Source organism: Myxocyprinus asiaticus, chromosome 45 (genome assembly GCF_019703515.2).
Source record: "Myxocyprinus asiaticus isolate MX2 ecotype Aquarium Trade chromosome 45, UBuf_Myxa_2, whole genome shotgun sequence".
Classification (NCBI taxonomy): domain Eukaryota; kingdom Metazoa; phylum Chordata; class Actinopteri; order Cypriniformes; family Catostomidae; genus Myxocyprinus; species Myxocyprinus asiaticus.
The window spans coordinates 21323830-21347395 of record NC_059388.1 but is presented as its reverse complement, the minus strand read 5'-3'; the positions used below and the strand labels follow the sequence as shown (position 1 = coordinate 21347395).

Genomic DNA, 23566 nt, shown 5'->3' with positions numbered 1-23566 from the left:
TGAATGGGAGAAATTGGAACACCCAACCAAGAAGCTCTAGCACTCAACAGTCAATGGATGTAGAAAGGAAGTCCCACCTTGCAGATAAAAGAGCCAATCACCTTTTAAATACAGACATCGCCTGTCAATCAACTCGCTAACGCGCATGCTCATTTCGTGTTTTAGAGTAATATGAGGCCAACATTTGGTTGAGTGAAATGCAGTTGATTTATGTGTTAATACACACTGCATTAAAAAATCAGTAAACACATTTAGGCAGAGGGATTATAAGACTAGTCTTCCACTGGCCATGGCATGATACATAGGGTGAAATACTCGCTCAATTCACTGACTTATGCAGCTGAACTGCACCGTGTTACAGCTCCCTGTAAGTGGGGGAATGGGATGAGAAAAGCTGACTCTGGATCAGTGGCTCTGAGCAACATTCTACATCAGCTGTGTACACAGAGAAAATGTCTTAGTTTCTAAAAATATTCTACATTATTGTTTTATAATAAACAAGTAGTTTGATTCATGAAACAAACCGTTTGTATGACATTTTGGTACCATTAAAAATGATTCTATTCACGTTGTATCAAAATGCTGCTTTGAAGTTTTGGCGTCTGTACGCACAGTGGATCATCTCAAAACAAGCATGCACTGAGATGACTTAAGTGAAAAATATTCATTTATTCATCAGACTTATTCCTTGAACATGTTAGACTGGCATTCCCCACTGAATTTTATCCTGACTTCTGAAGAACATCTCAAGTTGACTCTGGCATTGTCAATGGGCACAGCACATGATGAAATATATGATGCAGGTTCAAGTGTTGGACTTTGCTGCTTTAGGTAAGACAGTGGTTATTCTTCATTATTCATATTGGCTGCCATGTTGATGGAAAAACAAATAATGTTATTGATTCTTTATTATAAATATGACGTGAAGACCTACTTTCTAAATATCTGTTTGTTTACTAAGTTGTTTTGACATGAGTGTTGCACAGTAGCTAGCATGACCTGTAATGTCTCTTGTATGGAATGCATAGCATAGCAGAAGAAAAAGTGGCTATGAGAAAAAAGTAACGCAAAAGTAATGTAAAAGTAAAGTAATGTTTTAACGTAATGCCGGAAACACACCGAAACGGTCAAAGATGTCCATCTAGTGCATGTTTACATACACCAACAATTAAAAATAGTGCAGATGGGCGAAATAACCATCCATGATGCATTTGTGCTTAAAACAACAAGAGGCAGATGCTGAATGAAATAGAATTCCTTCTCCCTTTCAGAGTTGTAACTTGATACCACGTCTTTTAAAAGCGGTGAGATACATGGCAGCGGTCAAAGAGACTGTGTAGTTCACAAAGAGTCTGTGTGGTTCACAAAAATAATTCAAAATAGTCCAGATGTGTCCACTTTGGTGTTATGTTAAGAATAGTTAACCACACAAGGCCTGCTCTCTTGACTTGAACTGCACGCAAGTGGGCGGGGCCAAGGGTGTGATGACGCATGTTGTGGGATGTGTAAATACAAATGAGCAATGTCTCGTGATGTCACGAACAGACAGATTTCAAAATTAGACGTTTCAGCAGCATAGCAAATAAATGCTCTTTTTAGACTGGGGAGGAAGTTTTGAGTTCTGAAATTTACAGTATGTTTTTATAGTACAGTTACCTCTTATATGTCTGAACATGAAGGAAAATTTGATTCTCCATTATATGACCCCTTTAATAGAAGTGGCCCGTCTCTGCTAAATTGTCTTTGAAATTCTCCACATTAGTATTTGGCTATAGTTATTAGTCCAAAGAGCAAGTGGTATGTCTTTTCTTTAAAAAAAAAATAAAAAAATGGAGCGCAATTAGATTTTTTTTTCTTGTTTCTCACAAAAAAAGAGGTGTATAGCTAAAAATCAGAGAGAAGTTCTCTTTAAGGAAACCACAAATGGAATACAATGTAAAGAAATTGACAAGAAATGGAGAATTCTAATTATCAAATCACTATATTTTTCAACTTTCAATTGTTCTTTCGATTTTCACTTTAAATTATTTCAGGTTACGTTAATCTGCAAGCCATTTAACAGCTGCACTGAGGCTGAAGTGACACTTGCAGTGTTTCCGGACCCCTTAGCCCCACCAGGAAGCGTCACATGTGATGGGACAAAATGGGCTTGATTGGACCATTATTTCCAGTCCAAATGGAATTGATTCCACTGCTCTCGGTGGGACTGCACAGTCATTATTATCAATATTGCCAGTGACAGTGATGAAGCATTAGCAATATATAAAAGGCACAGAAAAATAAAAGAGTTATTTATAGATAAAAGGCCGAAAAAGAAAACACATCGTAGTGTACTCTAAGGCATGCTTAAACAATTAAGAAACATTACAACTCTTTGGACAAACAGGTATGGCAGTTTAATGCCATTAGATCTGAGCCAGCGATGAATTTTAAAGTTAAAGGTACTGCGATTTTTTTCACGAAATCGTATGGAGAAAATATTCCTATTACCTTAAAGATATCACTGAAATAATTGCCCTAAAATACCTCACAGTTCTCTGTGACAGCACTACACTGTGCAAAAAAGCAAGTGTACTCACCTAAAAAAAGACACTGTATTGCAATTTACAAAATTCCCTAAGTACCAGATTAGCATATTAGAATGATTTCTCAAGGTCTCTCAAAATCATTTACAGATCTTTTTAAACATTGACGGATAATTCCACATGCTGTCCATCATTTTGACAGATAAAAAAGAAACAAGAAAACAATTTTAACCAAGTGCATCAGTTCTGACTTTACTCTTACTCTCTTTCTCTCCTGCTCTGTATGTGCCGTTCATTGCCTGGTATGAAAGATGTGAAAGATGATGTTTCAGGCAATCCAATCACAAGTGGACCTGGTAGTATGCGTCTCTTTTGACCAATTGTGTTTGGATTTCGAGGAGAGGGTCTCTAATTTCATGACGACATTCATCAGACATTACATCAGTGTGTGACTGCATGATAATAAAGCACAAAAAAGTATAAGAGCAAAAATAAAGTGCAAAAGTTTTTAATTTTAATCTAAGGGCAAACATGAAGTTTAGAACAGAATTCTCAGTTATTTTAATGGAGAACCTGTAGATGAGATTCAGATGTGTGGGCTTCTCATCTGTGTCACTTTATGTTAATATCAGGCACACTGAAAAAGTTCTGTTAACTTCTGCATATATGTATGCACTTTTTTATAATTTTCCGACCAGATGGTTATTTCCTTTTAAAGCAGCACATAACCTACAAAGGTAAAAAATCTTGTTTGAGAGCAGTGGTTGATTTACAGGTAGAACTTTCACCATAGAACTCCTTGGATTCACCACACTTGCAAAACAAGTACAATGGATAAAGATAGACCATGACAGAAATTTTACAACTCTGTAAGCTAGAGTGACGGATAAAGATTTTTTCTAGTGCAACCCCTGGACTGGAGTAATGACTGCTGAAAAGGGGGCTTTGCCATCCCAGTTAAAAGTTTAATTTTAAAATAAATACAAATGTTAAATAGTTATTTAGATTACTGTTATATTACATATAATGTTTTTGGCAGTATTTTTGATCAATATAATGCATCCTTGGTGAACAGAAACAAAATATCTTATTTGAAACATTTGAACAGGAGTGTAGATCATCCAGGTACACCGTGCATACCAAAAATATGCATTATACATACTGCAAAAACACCATAGAGTAGTATGCCATTGTGAACAGTCTAAAAAATGTATTAAGAGGGATACTAAATATGCATTTTAAGAGTACGGTCGTTTTAAACAGTGATTGGACACTTAAAATGTTGGGCTACTTTTAGCTTCTTTGGGGTGGGGTTTAAGGAGACTTTGGGCTGGAATTTTTTGCTGGACCTGGCAACCCTGACCAGAATGACTAAAATCATTTACAGCACCTTAAAGCTGGGAATTATTTAGTAAACAAATGAGAAATAGTATTGCAGATGAAACTCTAAGGGACTCTTGAATCTGTGAAGGGACATACAGTATGTCTGAATCATTGCCATATTATAAAAAAAAGAAGGATATAAATAGAGAAAACCATCCTTAAAAGAATAATAAATAGCTAAAAAAAAAAAATAAAAAAATAAAAAAAAACATGGTGTATGTGAATTCCAGACATATTTACTATCAAAAGTATATGCTTTACTTATATGTGTTACAGGCCCACTGGTAGAGATCACTATAGCAACAAAATTTTTCTTTGAGAATTTAAATTATACAACCAAGTAAGAAAAAACACTTTAGAAACATGTGTACCACAATATATACAGATTTCAGCCTTCAGCCTTCAGTTTCAACCACAATGTATTATGTTACCTAGTTTACTTGTTTAATGGATGCCTTTAACCACAGTGGCCTCTGTGGCTTCCACCACACTGACAGATGTCTGAACTCTCATTAGTACACGCCTCAGTAAAAAATGCTGGACACCCACAAAAAAAAATATTTTTTCACATTATACAACACTGAACTTCCAGAATATGGACACTGTGAGATCATTTCAGTAGACAGGAACAATACTAAACATATCCAAAAATGAAATGATTCATCAGGAAATGAATATACATGAGAAATGTTCATCAACAAAAAAGCTATTGCATAATCTAGGTTTTCATCATTGGCTATACAGCATGAAAATGAGCCGTAATTAGCTAACGGTCAATTAGATGGCCTTTGTAGGGGTGGAAATCAATGTACAAATGCTCATCATTGTGAACACAAAGCTGGAAAGGAAGGGCAAGTCAGTTATATCTGATTATTATGCTTCATCTGTTAGTGCAACACTTAATATTCTGCAGAGCTTCATCACTATGCATTATGCCAGGATCTTCACATCTGTGCTATCGTGTTGTATCCTGTAAGCAAAAACACAAACAATATGCAGCTTTTTAAATTGCTACCCTAATTTGTTGTGCCTGTCTCGATCTACTTAGTATTCGGGCGAATGCCATGACAACATGTCTTGGTCACATGTTGCCCCCCAAAAAAGAATTTCCATAAATAAAATTAAGCCTATTTTTAAAGCCAATATTTGTATTATTATTTTTTATGTTGTGTCATTTAAGATTTTCATTACTGTAAACAAACAATACTGTTAAACAAAGACATTTATTTAAATTAGCATAAAGGTGCATCAAGTATTACCATGCAAATACTTTTTAAATAATACAAAATAATAATTATTATTATTAACTGTATTATAGAATCGAAGAGGGGGAAGTGCATAACTGTCATGAGAATTATGTCACAATAATGCAAAAAAATTATTGTTCCTAAATATAGGCTTCATTATCATGAAGCAAAATTTTACTTTATTTAGATTTGAGGTAAATTATGAGCCGGACAGTGCTTGACAGGTTTCGTGAGAATCACTCATTCAAACTGTAATTACTGTATATTACACAGTGCAAATCGTGCAGAAACATAAATCTGGGTGTAAGCAAGCAAAGAAAGGTATTTGTTTGGTATGTTTGCTTTTGTGTTTTACATGGCTAAAGTTGATGTTTCTGCTTCCCAGCACATAATGTAATGTTGATTAGAGTGACAGAGGGTCACGGGCTCTCTGTAATTTACTCAAGTCCCTCCGCACATATTGAATTTGGCATTCAGTAGGTTCACATGTATTCATTTGGCAGGCACACTTGGAGAGACATAATCAGTGTGGATGATGGTGTTCTCTGTGTCATCTTGACTTTTTGGGGTTTGCATGTTTGATGTGAATAGAAAACAACTATGACTGCAGTTCTACTGTATAGACAGGCTCTGAAATCCACCGCTACACACAAAAGCCAACCACCATCACCAAGACAAATATACAAAGATATATTATTAAGTGACAACCATCCAGTGGACCCTACATGGAGACACACCCCGTTCAGTTTAGGGTAGGGCAGTCCAGTTGCTGACCACTGGCTTCATACACCCACACAAAAGTCTAAAAACTCTGTGGATCATCCAGATGTCAAATAGTTCAGAGACCTGAGACATAATAGAGACCTAGACTGTAGGCTAAGATTATACTAGAAATGCCTAAATGAAATTAAAATGCTAAAAAAACAAAAACAAAGTGAGATTCAGCTGCTACGATATCTTCAGTTTTTAAATATGTGCTGATGGGTGTTTTGGGGGAAGTCCAACATCAATTATATGATTTTATGATTGCAATATGACCCTAAAGAAACATAATAACTATGTGGTTCTATGTTTGGTAGTACTTTAAAATAACATTCATAAATAAGTCACTAACAAACATAATAGCTCTGTTTCAAAATCTAGTGAGCTGCCTTACTGTCTACTGCCTATATCCTATAGGATATCCTATAGGATTTTTACAGTCATTTTAGGGTTTGTTGACATTACATCGTCATGGCAACAAAGTTGTAAAATTGTCTATAACTTTACACAGGTTAGTACATGATTTTATTTCACTACAATCATGTTAACATGCATATTGTTTATGTCTTGTGGCTATAATTTTGAAACCATCTACCACCATTGTAAGTGTCTCACTGTATCCCAGATTTTTGATTTTTTTTTAAGAAAAGGAGAGGCAGGTCAACATAAATTTTTGTGGTAATCAATATTATGCCACAAATGCTGTCGATTGAGCTTAACGTGTATTGAACCCGGAATATTCCTTTAACTAATGTTAATATGTACAACTACATTAACATCAACTAAGATGTTGCAAAAGTATTGTTCGTTGTTACTTCATGTTAACTAATGTAATTAACTAATGTTAATGAATAGAACCTTATTGTAAAGTGTTACAAATAAAATAAAATAAAATAAATGTAATCTCATAAGTGACATAAGTGTTTTGAAACACTCTACATAGTGCGACAACTCTGGGCACCACACAAATAGTATGTTAAATAGTAATATTTGTGTTATTAAACAGAATATATTTACAATCGGCATTCCCGCCATCTTGAAGGAATCATGTTGCAATGCATTCTGGGATTTCTTCTCTGCAATCAATACATGCGATGCAGCCTTACAATTTGGCCAAAACGAGGTATCTTACAAGGTATCTACATTTTGGAAAAGCCTTCATGTCAGCGTCACACATATAATGTCTTAAAATGCTAGGTAGGCAGCTCATTAGGTTTTGAACCAAAGCTAATATAATGTTTGACAAACCAATCATTTGTATACAGTCAAATATAAATATATTTGAAGATGAATCCATCCCTTTTAAGTATTATATGATGTAATATTGCTAGTTATTAATGAAAGTTAACATGAAGTGTTAGAATGCGTTCTGTGACTATAAAATTGACATGGCCATGTTGTCACAAAACACAAACATTTCTCACAGACAGAAAACCCCCTAAAGACTCTAAAGATTTATAAGGCATGAGTACATACTGAGCTCTGCAATGCTCCCCACTCTGGTCGCCAGGAGGGACTGTTCAATGGTGCGGAGTTCTGCTTGGCTGTAGGCATGACCCTCTCCAGTTTTCCCTGCACGCTGCTGGTCACGGTGCAGGTTCAGACTGTCCGGCAGGCTCAAAACACCTAAGGTCAGAGAATCAAACATCAACAAATGTGTAAGTAAGCAAAAAAATGGGCTAAAATTATGTGCAATGGGAAGTGTTATGACATTATTATTGTTTGAGGGCCAAATGAAACAACCTCTGAAGCAATTAAAACAGCTATTTTTGTGTTGGACCATTTTCAAATTGTAACAAGCCATGCATGAGTTCAGCGGCAGCATGTAGTTTTGGCTCGAGCCCTGGTCATCTATTGTTCATTCAGTAACCCTAATCAAATTACTGCACACAGCCGCAGCCAAGGCCTTTGTTTAAACAGGAGAATAGGCTGCGACAGATGGGATATTGAGCCCAGCCACAGGTGAATAGGGACAGACAAGCAGCTATTTGTCTGAGCTAATGGCTTCACATGCAGTGAGTAGATTGAGTTTCTGAATGGGTATTAATTAAAGGGATGATATCTGTACCCATTTGTCTTGGAGTTTGTCAGTCAAGATATATAGATATGTGGGGACTTTCCTTTGACTTCTATTGTTTTTATACTGAGTTGTAGACAAAAACCAGAAAAAACATCTGCGCCAAATACTGAAAAAGCTTATATTATACACATTGCTTCGGTGCGTAGGGTTAAAAAATTAAATCCATGGAAAGAGAAGGGTCACACACAATGTCCATAGAAAAAATCTTTCAGGAATTTATTAAGAGGCCAAAAAGTGCAAAACTGCTCAGTGCAGAAACAAAACGTTTTCGTTAGCAGTGTCCCATAAGTGAATTGAAATGATCTTATAAATAATACTTTCTGTTCCCTAAGCCTAACCCTCACACTACTATAATTAACCTTAATTTCTTCAGTTATAATCCCATTCATTTTCTCCATAGGGTACCTGGCCATTAACAATAACTTACAAACTTTTATAGACAAACCTACCATGAGCTCCGAGGTTGTTAATCAATGGCATATGCTTCAGTTGAAGCCATTAGTCTGCATTACTTCAACTTAATAAAAAAAAAAAAAAAAATTCCAGGGTAAGAACTACACTACCCATGATTCTGAAGGGAAATGATCCACCAATTAGAGAATTGTGGCAAACAAAGCATGCAAAATGAGCTCAGCAGTTCAATGACGCAAAGGAGTCGGCCTCCTTTCAATCCCAAACTACCTAGATATTTGCAAATATCTGAATATTTTGCAATTATCTTATAATCGAAAACTTCAAATAAATAGATTCATATTTTTCATGGGATTGTAGTTTATATCCTTCCAGAATTAAGACAACAGTGGGCGGGCACTGTTGCACTCTATATAGGCAAAACCTGATCCCCAGATAGACACGTGTTTACTTAGCTATCAAAATAGGGGAAACATAGAGTTCTATTGTTTATGTGGAGCTCATTTTAATTAGACTAACATCATCTCAGCACCTAAACCTACCCCTGAATAAACTTTTTGCATTTTTTGAATTAAAAAATAAACAGTATTTGCTGTATTTATGAACAGATTTTACAATTGAGGATGTCCCAAAATGTCCCTAAAGTGCAACTGTGAAAATGTTGTACCCAAACTATAAGTATTTACCACATACACATGCACATCAGCCTACCAAGAAGCTATTTTAAGAAGGCTATATTCTTGACTTTCATCTAAAAGGATTTGTGTTGTCAGTCTCCCAGAGGTAGGTAAATATCCTGCATCCTTTTGTATATTGAATGACCCGTTAGCACCAGATAGCATGGAGAGAGAAACACAGAAACTCATGAAGTTTTCATAAAGCTATGATTAAAATGACCTGGTACTGCTGTGAATGTCTCTGTGGTTACTGAGTAGATGCATAATAGATGACGCACAATATTTAGCAGACAGGAGACAAGATGAATGCTTTGTCAAGAGACACAATTTTGTTCATGGGTGACATGACGCTTTTAAGGAATCTTGAGGGGAGTGCTTTGTTTTGGTTGACTGTCTTGTTTGATGAGTTTCCTTTTAAAATGGGTGCAGTAAGATGATGTAAGATGCAAATGGTTTGCTGGATTTTTATATGCAGGGCTCAGTAATGATGATAATGAGTAAACATTTTAGCAACCTATGTTTGTATGTTAGAAAGAAATATATTTCTCATCATAAACACTTATATAGCCTGCAATAATAATTATAATAATGTACAGCTATAATGCAACTGAATGACAACTATAAATTCATACAACCACTTTCCTGGAAAATGTTGGCAACAATGGCAAGATAACTTTACCTTGGTGGCCAAAAGTTTATGTTTGCAGGGCATAAAAATACAAATGATCAATTAAAACATTGTGCTAATGCAGTACGCCAGATAGGGCAATTGACAGTTCCTTAAACTGATTCAAAACTCTCTTACACTGGCCTCTTATTGTTGAGCCCTGGTTATGTATGTGCATGCCCACTAATCAAGACATGGACATGGCACAAGCTAGTTACAGGAGTTGCAGCATTTTTCTCCTGTTTTTTTTTTATTATTATTTTTATTTATTTTTTTACAGTTGTGTAAGGTAAGAAAGAATAAGAAAGAATCATGTTAAAAACAGAATCCGTAGGAAGTTACAGCAGACTGCTCAACCTGATTTTGAATTAATCTGTTTTTACACACACACACACACACACACACACACATGTTGGTGCGGCTATCCTTGTGAGGACTCTCCACAGATATAATGATTTTTATACTGTATGAACTAAAGATTCTTTTCCCTAACCCTAACCTTACCCCTAAACCTAACCCTCACAAAAATATTACATTTTCAATAAAACATTGTTTAGTATGTTTTTTAAGCGATTTTAATTAAGGAACACTAGAAATGTCCTCATAAACCACATTTATAGCATAATACCCTTGTAATTACCAGTTTGTAACCTAAAAAAATGTCCTCGTAAACCACTTAAACCCACCCACACACACACACACACAAACACACACACACACACACACACACACATACACGTTTGTTTTTCTAATAAGGTGGGGAATTTCCATTGACTTTTTGATTTCTCCCCAATTTGGAATGGGCAATTCCCCACGTGCTCTAAGTCCTCGTGGTGGCGTAGTGACTCGCCTCAATCCGGGTGGCGGAGGATGAATCTCAGAGTCTGATCATGTGATCATCTGATCATCTTATCATGTGGCTTGTTGAGCGCATTACCGCAGAGACATAGAGCGTGTGGAGGCTTCACGCCATCCACCGCGGCATCCATGCACAACTCACCACGCGCCCCACTGAGAACGAACCATATTATAGTGACCACAAGGAGGTTACCCCATGTGACTCTACCCTCCCTTGCAACCGGGCCAATTTGGTTGCTTAGGAGACCTGGCTGGAGTCACTCAGGAAGTCCAGGGGTGGTAGTCAGCGTCTTTACTCGCTGAGCTACCCAGGCCCCGACTTCTATTCTTTTTATACCAAGCTAACAATATTCTCTATCCCCTACCTCTACCCCTAATTCTCAAACATACCTTTATGCATTTTTCCATTTTCATTAAGAGAATATTTATTATTAGATATTTATATCTAATGTTATTTATTATTAGATATTTATTATCAGTTTATTAAGCTGTTTTCCATTGGCTGGTCCACAGTTCATTTTATTTTCATTGTACTATATGCTTGTAAGGACATTCATTTCGACATATACATTTATATCATTCAAAGTTGTATAAGTTAACATTAATGCATTATGGATTAGTTAATGCATTATAAACTAACATAAACAAACAATTAATGACAGTATATTTATTAACTGACATTAACCAAAATGCTGTTCATTGTTAGTTCATGATAACATATGCTCCGGATTGGCAAGTATAACTTTTTTTAAATGTTTTTGATTGCCTGAAATCTTCTCATGACTCTTTCACTCAGGCCAAAAATATATGCTTTAATATTTGATGACCCCTCCGCTCAACCAACATTCCCGACTCTGTCTGTGATACCCTTCGCTCTCTCTTAATAAAATATGACTATGGACAGTAAAAACATCTCCTGCATTATTCATACAATCAGATCAAATATTGAAAAAAAAAAAAACCTGTTAGGAATTTTCTCGTCTTTCCACCTTTGCAGCCTTACCAAGCATATTTCTAGCATGTTATCTTGCTCCAGCAATGGTATTCCCCACTGGGAGTGAAGCAACTGTTATTTTTATTCTTAGAAATGTTTTTCTTTGCTTGATATGGGGTTAACTTAAAGGTGAAGGGGGTTGGATGAGAAAAATAAGACCACAGTCCCTTAAGATTGTGACCTTGTGAAATATTAGTCTGCCTTGGCCAGCTGCTGGAAAAACACATTCCTTAGCTCATAATGCAGTCTGTGTTTATAAAAAAATCTCTTTCTCGCTTACTTTGCTGTTCATGGTCATTTTTGACTGGACATGGTACAGGTATAACCTTTTTCTTTCCTATTTTTTTTATGATTTTATGTTTTTTTAGATCTTATTTACATATACATTTCTCTATTTCACCATTCATTTGCATCTGTAAATTAGCAAATTTAGTTAACTTCAAAAAAGTAAAAACCATCTGTAAGGGGGTTCAGTGGAAAGGAGGAAGCGAGAACCGGCTTAATAATATAAATAATAATTTAATAAACAATTTAAACAAAACACACAACCAAAAACACACAGTACAGCTGCCTGCAATTCTCTCTCTCCCTAACTGTCGTCCCCGGCCGCCTTTATCCCTCGTGCGCCCCATCAGGCTGATTGGGGACCGGGTGTGTCTCATTCCAGCCCGGCCCCGCCCTCCTCGGCTCTACACCATCACTTCTATTATTCCTATTCTAAAATATGAGAATGTGTCATGTATTGGGGGCAGATTGCTCCCAATTCGTGAAAAAACACGAAAATAATATTGTTACAATAACAGCAAGTAGATGGCTGCAGTGTTCTATGCAGCCACATACTATTTTTTTATTCTACATTTTACCACAAGTTATGCATTTAGATATATATTAAGACATTATCAAACTAATATTTGTCAAAGTTTAGTATTTTTTTTTTTTTTACTGTTTTAAAGTGTCAGTTTTTGCAATAATGTCACATTACGCTTAGAGTCAAACCTGACCTGGTGTTACAAAGAGAATACATACATTAATCATTTTGTTATCAATCATTTATTTCAAACATCGAAATTGAATAATAATGACAAGAAAATGAACAGTAATAAACAGAAATGAACAGCAATGGACTGTGACTGTCAATCAGTACATAAAACAGAAGACTCAGAATTTGTTCTTTGTTCTCTGTGTGTGTGTGTGCGTGTGCCAGCATGTGTGCGTGAGTGTGCGTAAGTGTGTGGGCATGTGCGCGTGCGTGCGTTTGTGTGTGTTGTGTTAGTCTCACCCATTTATTTCTGTGTGTGCGAGTGTGTGCTGCATTATGGGTGTGTTATAGTCTTACCCACTAATGTATGTGTGTTCTGCATTGTGGCTGATTTATTGATTTTATTTGACAATATAAAAAAAAAAACTGCTCCGTGTTATAGTGTCACCAGTTCAGTTTTTAGTGTGTGTGGGGGGAGGGGGTATTTTGCAATCTGCATGTTGTAAAGTCTCACCCCTTCATTTCTGTGTGTGTGTGTCTTTTCTGCATTTTGGCTGATTTATATATTGGTGTAACGTTTGGAAGGAAGTCACGTGAGCTGGATCTAGGTGCGTCGAAACAGTATTTAATAAAATAAACAAAGTACAGAATAACGGGGTAAACACAGGAACAAAAGAAACATCCACAATGGGAAAACACAGGAATAAAGGAAACATCCACGACTGGAACTGGTCAATAAACAGGAGGTCAAAACACATAACAACTGACAAAGACTAAGCAAACAACAGAGCATTAAATACACAATGGATAATGAGTTAATGAAAGACAGGTGAAAACAATCGAGGACATCTGGCAGTGATGAAGGCAGGGAATTATGGGAAGTGTAGTCCATGGGAAACAGATGACAGGGGCAAAACACAAGGTAAACAACAGAGAATCATAACAATTGTACTTGTATTTGCTCATTTTTTTATAGTCGTTCCCATTCATTCCCTATTGTCGGTCAATTTTGACCGCGAACAGCAAAGGTGTCTTTTTTTTCGTTCTTTTTTTTTTTTTTTTACCACCACTTTTACATATCAAATCAAGTACATTTTTTGTGTGTGTGTTCAGATGGCATTTGGAGGAAAATTCACAAAATCTTGTACCACTCAGATAAATGAAACCATTTTTGTTTCATTGAAACAATTTATTTCGGTCAAAAAATTACTGAACAGAATAGGGAGGTTAATTACTTGGAAAATTTCTCCACGCTCAATTTGTACAGTACAGTAAAATGTGGAGAGGACACTGAGTCACAGGAATGTAGTCAACTCTAAGAACAGTTTGCAATTTATAAATTTCAGATAGGATGGCATATATAGTATAATGCAGTTCAAATACTGCTAGATTCTTCAACCTTAGTTGGGGACTGGGGACAGGAGTTGGAGAAATTTCTAGAAGAGCGTGGAAGATTCCTCTCTGGAGATGATCAGAGGACAGGCTTGTTTTTGAAGACAAACTTGATGACCTCATGGACACCAGAACTGGGCAATTAAAATGCAAATGAAAGTGAGATCCAGCTGAAACAATATCTGCAGTATTTGAATAAGTGATATCGTTACAACATTATCATTAACATTGTATTTTTGGTATCGATTAGTTGTAGGTTGCCTGAACAACTATTTGTTGTATCAGTTTTAAGGAGGACCTGTATAATTAGACTGGTTGCTAAAAATCGGATACGCTTCTTAGGAGAGGTGTTTACATAACACACATTCTTATGTTCAAAAACAGCTAAGCGGAGTGCAACAGGATAGAAAAAGTTGCAACTTCAAAGTTGGACTATTTTTAACTTTACTTGTGATGGGACAATTAAAAAAAACAAAACAAAAAAACCAAAAAAAAAACAAGATGCAATGGCCAAACATGTCCATCTGAATGTGTATGGCTGTAGCGGCGTATCTTTAAAGGGAATGAGACTTAAAAGATGTAACTTTGCCAATGCAAACTGTCCAATAACTAAAGCATGCTGTCAGCAAACTTAAATACACTAAAAATATAAAGACAAAAAAATTAATAAGAACAAATCTAGATAAACTAGTCAAGCTTAATTCTATCCTATGTGTGGATGATTGTTTTGGGTAAGGTCTAACATCTATCATTTTATTCAAAGATAGAATCCCTTTGTCCTTTTGTTTTTTTTTTTTTTTTGTACCTGTTTAACCAAGACAGAGCACATCCTTTATGTGAAACTTCTGGCAAAACAAACATTTGCAAAGAATACGTCTGAGCTCAAGTCAAATCTTTTATAAATTTTTCAAAGAAACTTCTCCAACTATAAACTAATCACTGACCTGCATATCTTATTGCTTTTAGTTCAGTGGTAATCCTTTGCTTCTGTAATCTCATTTATTCACCAAAATAATATAACAGGATGTATATTCGAAAATATCCTGTGTTTGAAACTGGGTTAGTGAAATATTGTTTTATATTCTGCTGTAATTACTAAAAGTGTGTCTTTGAAATGAGAACTGACTAAATATTTCATTAGATATTAGTAGCTACTGGATTCAGATTTAGTTACCACACATCATTAGGGGTGTTTGCTAAGGAGGCAGACCAACTTTGGCCAGTAAGTAACCAGCAATCACCAAGAACTCCTACCAACCACATATCAATGTCCTGACAACCATTCAGAACACCTTATCAATCCCATAGCAATGGCATAGCAACCATCAAGAACTCCCTAGCGTCATGGCAGCGAGTTTTGCATGGGCTAGCACTACTTGGGTTAATTTATATGCAATGTATCATGCAGGCACATCAGCATTTTTTTATTAATAGTGTTCATTTGACTGATAGAACTATGATTTCAGTCTGTTTACATGAGCAAACACTTACCTAACATTTGATAGACATTAAAATCCCATTAATGTCTTCTCTCAAGACAGACTTAATGCCCTTAGGGAGCAGACATTATGCAGATTATTACTGTGATAAAGGCCTCCAATCTCTGCTGGGTTTTAATGGCCTTTATGTGATATCCAAAAATGACTTGGATGTCTCTATTGGACGTAAACTCACAACTTATCACATCATCCCCCTCTGCCACTACATCTGTGACTTCTTAAAGAGCCCATTTTTCTGTTTGTTTTTTTTTGTTTGTTTTCTTATTAAGGAAATAGGGAGGCATACAATGTCAGCGAAGCAGATGGGAGTAAAATCAACACTATGGCCCCGATTTACTAAGATCCCAAATAATTGGTGCTAATTTGCTTGTGCAATCTATGAAATTGCGTGTGCGCGTCATGGTCATTTTGCGGGTGATGAACTAAGAAAACTCGTGCAAATAACTACATGTGCAAATATATTGAACACACCTTCCAAAAGGAGGCTTTTGTGTGTGGTACTTGCACCAAATGCAATTACAGTACAGCTCTCACTAAATATAATTTTATTTTTATTCTACATGGCATTTATATGTTTATTTATAGGACTGTATGATATCATCATAAAAGCTCTGCTATTTAACAAATGTAAGAGTAGTTGATGAGAATGCACATGACACTCCTCACTTGAAATGTTCATAATTCACAAAGAAAATACAACATTATGTACACGATAAACCATCACACCAGTGATGTATACTTAAATTAAATCTGAATTTCAAACAGCTATTATGTTCACCAAGCCAAAGTTAGCTGTGAAATCTGCATGGTACAAAACATCCTGGTTACTTGCGTAACCTCCATTCCCTGATGGAGGGAACAAGACGTTGTGTTGATGTAGTGACACTAGGGGTCACTCTTGGGAGCCCGAAACACCTCTGGTCTTTGAAAAAAGGCCAATGAAAATTGGCGAGTGGTATCAGGTATAAAAGGAGCTGGTATGCAACCTCTCATTCAGGTTTTGTGCTGAGGAGCTGAGACAAGGTCCCGGCCATTTCAGCGGGTAGTCCAGCATTGTGGCAGGAGGGACACAACGTCTCGTTCCATCCATCTGGGAACGGAGGTTACGCAAGTAACCAGGATGTTCCCTATCTGTTACTCACTCGACGTTGCCAGATGGTGCCCTGCCCCTGAGAAAGAAGGTCCTTCCTCAGGGGAATTCGCCGGGGGGGTGGGGGGGCTGTCGCGAGGAGCGTGAGGTCTGAGAACCATGTCTGGGTGGGCCAGAAGGGTGCTACCAGGACGACCTGCTCCTATCCTCCCTGACCTTGCACAGGGTCTGTGCAAGTAGGCTCACTGGGGGAAACGCATATTTGCGTATCAGCTGTGTGCCAGCGCGTCTATACCGAGAGGTACATCGGTCAGGGTGTACCAGAGCGGGCAGTGGGAGGATTCTTGGGAAGCGAACAGGTCTTCCTGTGCCTGCCCGAATCGACTCTAAATCAGCTGGACCACCTGAGGGTGGAGTCTCCACTCTCCCCTGAGGGTAACCTGTCGTGACAGCGCGTCCGCTGCAGTGTTGAGGTTGCCCGGGATGTGAGTGGCTCGCAGCGACTTGAGGTGCAGCTGACTCCAGAGGAGGAGATGGCGGGCGAGTTGTGACATACAACAGGAGCATAAACCGCCTTGACGGTTGATGTATGCCACCGCTGCCGTGTTGTCTGTCCAAACTAACACATGCTTGCCCTGGATCAACGGCCGAAACCTCCGCAGGGTGAACAGAATTGCCAACAACTCGAGGCAGTTGATGTACCAACGCAGCCGCGGGCCCGTCCAGGAGCCGGTGGCTGCGTGCCCATTGCATACAGCACCCCAGCCCGTTTTGGAGGCGTCTGTCGTAACCACAATGCTCCTGTAGACCTGCTCTAGGGGTACGCCTGCCCGTAGAAATGTGAGGTCAGTCCAAGGGCTGAAGAGGTGGTGACAGACCGGCGTGATGGCCACGCGATGTGTCCCGCGGCGCCATGCCCATCTCGGGACTCGAGTCTGGAGCCAGTGCGAGATAGTTGAGCAAGCGAATACCTACTTCCCTTAACGGGGTAAGGGCTGCCTCTGTGACCTTTGTGAAGACGCGAGGGGACAAGGACAGGTCAAAAGGGAGAACCTTGTACTGATACGCCCAACCCTCGAATGCAAACCGCAGGAAGGGTCTGTGTCGAGGTAGAATCGAGACGTGGAAGTACGCATCCTTCAGGTCTACCGCCGTGAACCAATCTTGATGCCAGACGCTCGCTAAAATGCGTTTTTGCGTCAGCATCTTGAATGGGAGTCTGTGTAAGGCCCGATTCAGTACTCGCAGGTCCAAGATTGGCCGCAACCCACCACCTTTCTTCGGTACAATGAAGTAGGGGCTGTAAAACCCCTTCTTCATCTCAGCTGGAGGGACAGGCTCTATCGCACCCTTCCGTAGGATGGTAGTGATTTCCACGCACAAGGTAGCGGTGTTCTCGCCCTTCACCAAGTGGCAGTGGGCTCCACACCGGGGCCGGGCTGCAGGGGCGGGCTGCGGCGGAGCCGGTGCAGTCACTGCAGGGGGACATCCTTGGTGACGAGCAGACAGGGTACGGGATCTTGAGCCGCGCCGGGGCAGGATGTGCCAGATAGCCTCTGTCTGCTGCTTCACCACCACGAACTGCTGGGCAAAGTTCTCGACGGTGTCGACGAACAGGCCAACCTGGGAAATGGGGGCGCCCAGGAACTGGAACTGGGGCGGGGTGTGGTTGTGAGCGGTGCCGCAAGCCCAGGAACTAATCATTGAGCCGCAAGGGTTCAGGGGAGAGCGGAGGGTTCCACTCTACCCCGACGCTCGTGGCTGCCCAGGAAAGCATGTCCGTCATCTCCGCGTCAGCCTGTGACTGGGCGACCGTACCCGAGGGGGGGAGCCCAGCTGAGGCTCCCACGTCCGACTGGATGAGCCCGCTCTCCGATGCTGCGCTCGAGAGCTCAACACCTTTGCGGGCTCCGAACAAGAGGTCGAACTCGCTGTGAGACAAGCCGGCGAACTCATCCGGAAGCCCGATCAGGGCAGACAAGCGTGCTGGGAATGGGAGGTCCGTGGGGGGATACCTGGCAGAGGTGGTCCCATTGGGGTCCCCAAATCGCCCCCAGTGCTAGCCGTGCTGGCCTCACACCCGTAGGTAGGGCGGGGAGCTGCTGGGGTGGCTTGCTTTCTTACGAAGGCAAGCCGCGACCGCAACGTTGCCATGGTCATGTTCTCGCAACGAGTACATGATCCATCCATGAACGCTGTCTCCACGTGGGTAGCGCCCAGACACGAAAGACAGCGATCGTGACCATCAGAAGGCGAGAGATAACGACCACAACCAGGAATAACACACAAACGGAAAGGCATCTTTAAAAAGACGCGTCTTTAAAAAGACGTTCCGTGTGTGCCGCTCTTTTAGAGAAATATACTTTTTTTTAGAATATACTCTTTTATTTCTGCCGAAGCACCCAGGGACGTTCTCTGCAGTGCACCAATGCAGAGGGGGGAGAAGCCGCTGAAATGTGCCATCAGATCCAGCAGAGGTGAATGAACAGCCGTGGGAATTCAGCTCAGTGATCATCGACCGTTCGGCTCCAAAGAGAAAATCTGAATGAGTGGTTGCATACCAGCTCCTTTTATACCCATATGTTCGGGAGAGTGGTATGCAAATACCACTCGGCAATTTTCATTGGCCTTTTTTCAAAGACCAGAGGTGTTTCGGGCTCCCAAGAGTGACCCCTAGTGTCACTACATCAACACAACGTCGAGTGAGTGACAGATAGGGAACTTGCGATTCCTTGCGTTTCACGGGAACAAGACGAAACCTGTTCGGCATACAGGTGCGTATCGACCTGGCTACTGGAAAAAAAAACCACCACTTTAAATATTTCGCAATATTTAGGCAGTTAAAAACAATGTTTAAAATTAAATGATCACATAATTTGGGCATAAACTGTTAGTAGGCTTATGAAGTTTTAAAATAAATGAATAAAACAGTTTTTTCATGAGAAGCCTATTTGTTTGATTTCACATTAATGTGTGTCAATAAAGGGTGTTCTACGTATTATTTGTTCTCAAAGTCACCTTTTGTCATAATGATAGCATGATGCACAGTGCAAATCAGATTACTACCCACCTTTCATTCATATAAATTTGCTCTCGTAGTTTCCGATTCTGAAATGACTTTCAGGCTTGATAAATCACTTAGCGGGAGCAATTTGATTAATTTTCAAGGTATCAAGGTGTCAGGAGGCAGCGAACTGCCAACGTGAGTATTTTTATTACTCTTCAGCATAGTTCATAAAACTTAAACAAAAAAGCACTCAGTGGCCAAGTAGTCACACACACAAATGAATAAAGCCAAAACATTATGACCATCTGCCTAATATGCTATTGGTCCTCTGCATGCCCCAAAACAGCGCCGACCCACCAAGGCATGGACTCTACAAGACCCCTGAAGGTGACCTGTGGTATCTGGTACAAAGACATTAGCAGCCGATCCTTCAGGTCATGTGAGTTGCGAGCTGGAGCCACCGTGGATTGCACTTGTTCATCCAGCACATTCCACAGATGCTCAATCGGATTTAGATCTGGGGAATTTGGAGGCCAGTGCAACACCTTGAATTCTTCATCATGTTCCTCAAACCATTCCCGAACAATGTCTGCAGTGTGGCAGGGCGCATGATCCTGCTGAAAGAGGCCACTGCCATCAGGGAATACCATTGCTATGAAGGGGTGTACTTGGTCTGCAATGATGTTTAGGTAGGTGGAACATGTCAAATTGGCATCCACATGAATGGCCGGACCCAGGGTTTCCCAGCAGAACATTGCCCAGAGCATCACACTCCCACTTCCACCGGCTTGTCGTCTTCCCACAGTGCATCCTGGTGCCATCACTTCCCCAGGTATACGGCGCACACGTACACAGCCATCCACGTGATGTAAAAGAAGATGGGACTCATCGGACCAGATGACCTTCTTCCACTGCTCCAAGGTCCAGTTACAACACTCACGTGCCCAATGTAGGTGCTTTTCGACGGTGGACAGGGGTCATCATGGGCACTCTGACCGGTCTGAGGCTACGCAGCCCCTTATGCAGCAGGGTGCGAGGCACTGTGTGTTGTGACACATTCCCCCTGTAACCATCATTAAAATATTCTGTGACACAGTAGACCTTCTGTTGGTTTGGACCAAACGGGATAGCCTTCTTTGCCCTCATGCATCTATGAGCCTTGGGCGCCCAACACCCTGTCGCCAGTTTGTGGTTTGTCCCTTCTTGGACCACTGTCGGTAGGTATTACAACTACTTCTCTGACCCTTGTCAAAATCACTCAGGTCTTTACACCTGCCCATTTCTCCTGCATTCAACAGGTTGACTATGAGAACTGATTGTTCACTTACATCTAATCTACCCAGACCTTGATATGTGACCTTGTTAGATGATCAGCGTTATTTGCTTCACCTGTGAGTGGTCATAATGATTTGGCTTATCAGTGTATGTTTTTTGAGTACTATAGTACAGTGGTAAAATGATTTTAAGTGTCAACTCAAGACATAGTCCCAACGAGTTTGTTTTTCCAAACTCATATGACTTTTTTTCTTCCATGGAACACAAAAGGAGATGTTAGGCAGAATGTGTGGAAGAAAGATGAACTGAAATTGAATGGTGACTGAGGCTATCAGTCCCCAACATATGGGTGAATATGGGTTTGGAACAACATGATGGTGAATACATTTATTTTCTATCCCATTAATGATGCATATGTGCAATTCAGCCAATTTAGTTTGCCCACATTTTTCACACAACCACACAGCAACAGATTGTTCCCTTTCTTGGCCCCCCTGTGATCGTCAGTTCTGGCAAGAGTGAGTGATGTGGTAGGCATATATTCTAGCTTGCCTGAGATCCCCTGTCGGCTCCATACTGAATGATTACATCTACAATCAATATGTCCCATTCTTTTCCTGTGACAGAAACATCTTCTCCTGTGAGAGCACACTCAGGCACTTTGTTTTGATTTCCGCTAGTGGTGATAAGGTATTGGGTGAAAAAAATCTGTTTATTCCAGTGGAGGATTAATTCCACAGTCTACAGTCACAAACTCAAAACACTGCAGGAGATAAAAAATCACGACAGACCAATTATATTGTTTTCATATTCAAAGGGGCTCAGAGACGCTTTGTTCCACTTACTTAATTAAAGTATCCTTCTGAGGATCAGGACAAATTGTAACTCAAGTAGAGAACCAGACAATAAAACTCTTTAGCTCAGTTGAAGGCGAGCCCCAGTATATTTGTTGGAGGAATGTCCCATCGATTTCTCTAAGGTGTATGGCTGCTTTCTTACCAGAGTGAGACTCGTATGGAATATTAACATCCAAGTTTCCATGGCAACAGGGCAGAGCTGCCCAGCAGCCATGTGATTGGTGGAAAAAGTCAGGGATATGCTGGATTTGGAGGTGGGAGCATGAAGAATGCACAGTGACAAAAAGTTAAATTTTAAGGGGACTGCTTTCTCCCAAAATACCACTCAAATGTATGTTTGGGTGTTTGCATCATTGTTGTGTGGCAAATAGTACATTAAGGGGGAAAAAAAAACCTAGAGAAATACAGTGGTGAATTGAAAAGTATGCTAAGTAACAAAAGCAATTCAGAAATATTTTTTTAAGTTTTAAGTGTTTCAAAATATTCAGAGCATGTTTTTTTTTATCACAAATCAATGTGGTAGTATCCCTTCTGAAAATATTTACTTCTAAGTCCTAATTTCAAGCATGGAAAGCTCGAACATCTGAAAAGTTACACTGCAAGTTTGACTGAAAGTTAAAGATAATTAGTACAAAGAAGATTTATGCATTTTTTGCAGTGCAGGAAAAGACACTGCAGAAATGGCAGAAAATGGGTCATTAGGTCTTGTGCAATTTGGTGATTTGCGTAAAATGATTCATGTAGAAATTGGAGATACTTGAGCAGTGGTTTTCAAACTTTAAAAAGAAGGTCGCCTTAAAGGGGTAGTTTAAGGCCACAGATAGGGTTAGATTTTTAGAAAATTATTTCAGCTCTGTAGGTCCATACAATGCAAGAGAATGGTGGCCAGAAATATGAAGGTCCAAAAAGCACACAAAAGCAGAATAAACTTAATCCATGTTGAAAGGACCAACAGAGCTGAGATATTCTTCTAAAAATCTTTGTTTGTGTTCTGCCGAAGAAAGAAAGTCATACACATCTGGGATGGCATGAGGCTGAGTAAATGATGATTGAATTATTATTTTTGGGTGAACTATCCCTTTAAGGTGACTCATAATTTTAAAAAAATCCAAAAGCTTCAAAGTCCCAAAATATATATTTTCATAAAAATTATATTTTATTTAGTAAATTCATCTTTGTCTAAGCAAAGTTATACTTCCACTAAGGCCACATCCATACCAATTTGTTTTTGTTTGAAAACTCAGTTTCCTAACGTCATTGTTTCCAAAGTATGCGATAAAGGAGAGTATTTTCAAAATGCTCCATTTTCGCTGGAGGAAAACGCTTGTTCTACTTCTAGTGTGGATGAGAGGCATAAACATTGCAAAATGTATGCATTTTCAAATGAAGACAGATTAGTGTGATTCGTTTTCGAATAAAAAATCAGTTTTCCATTACCTAATGTCACGGTTTCTATATAGAAATAGAGATCTTTCTTTGAAAGTCTCCTTTTCCATTGAGGAAATGCTGTTCCAGTGTGGATGAGAGGTATAAATATAGCAAAACTGTTATTGTGTGAACATGGCCTTAGAAAGTCCTAGCCATATAAATGATAATGTCTTGGTTACTGTCGTAACCTCTGTTCCCTGATGGAGGGAACGAGAAGTTGTGTCGATGTAGTGACACTAGGGGTCGCTCTTGGGAGCCCCAAACACCTCTGATCTTTGAGAAAAGGCCAATGGGAACTGGCGAGTGGAATTTGCATGCCACTCCCCCGGACATACGGGTATAAAAGGAGATGGCTCGCAACCACTCATTCAGGTTTTGCACTGTGCAGCTGAGACAGGGTCCTGGCCATTTCAGCGGGTAGTTCAGTGTTGTGGC

At 39.5% G+C, this 23566-nt stretch overlaps 1 protein-coding gene across 2 annotated transcripts in view; it reads right to left on the bottom strand.

The window, feature by feature from the left end:
* The window catches only part of btbd11a (BTB (POZ) domain containing 11a), a 181524-nt gene that overhangs the window by 52401 nt on the left and 105557 nt on the right, over positions 1–23566 (bottom strand). For both annotated transcript variants that reach the window (XM_051688536.1, XM_051688537.1), the window contains exon 2: positions 7394–7543. In XM_051688536.1, coding sequence (XP_051544496.1) covers positions 7394–7543 — 150 coding nt within the window. The remainder of the gene's footprint in view (positions 1–7393; positions 7544–23566) is intronic.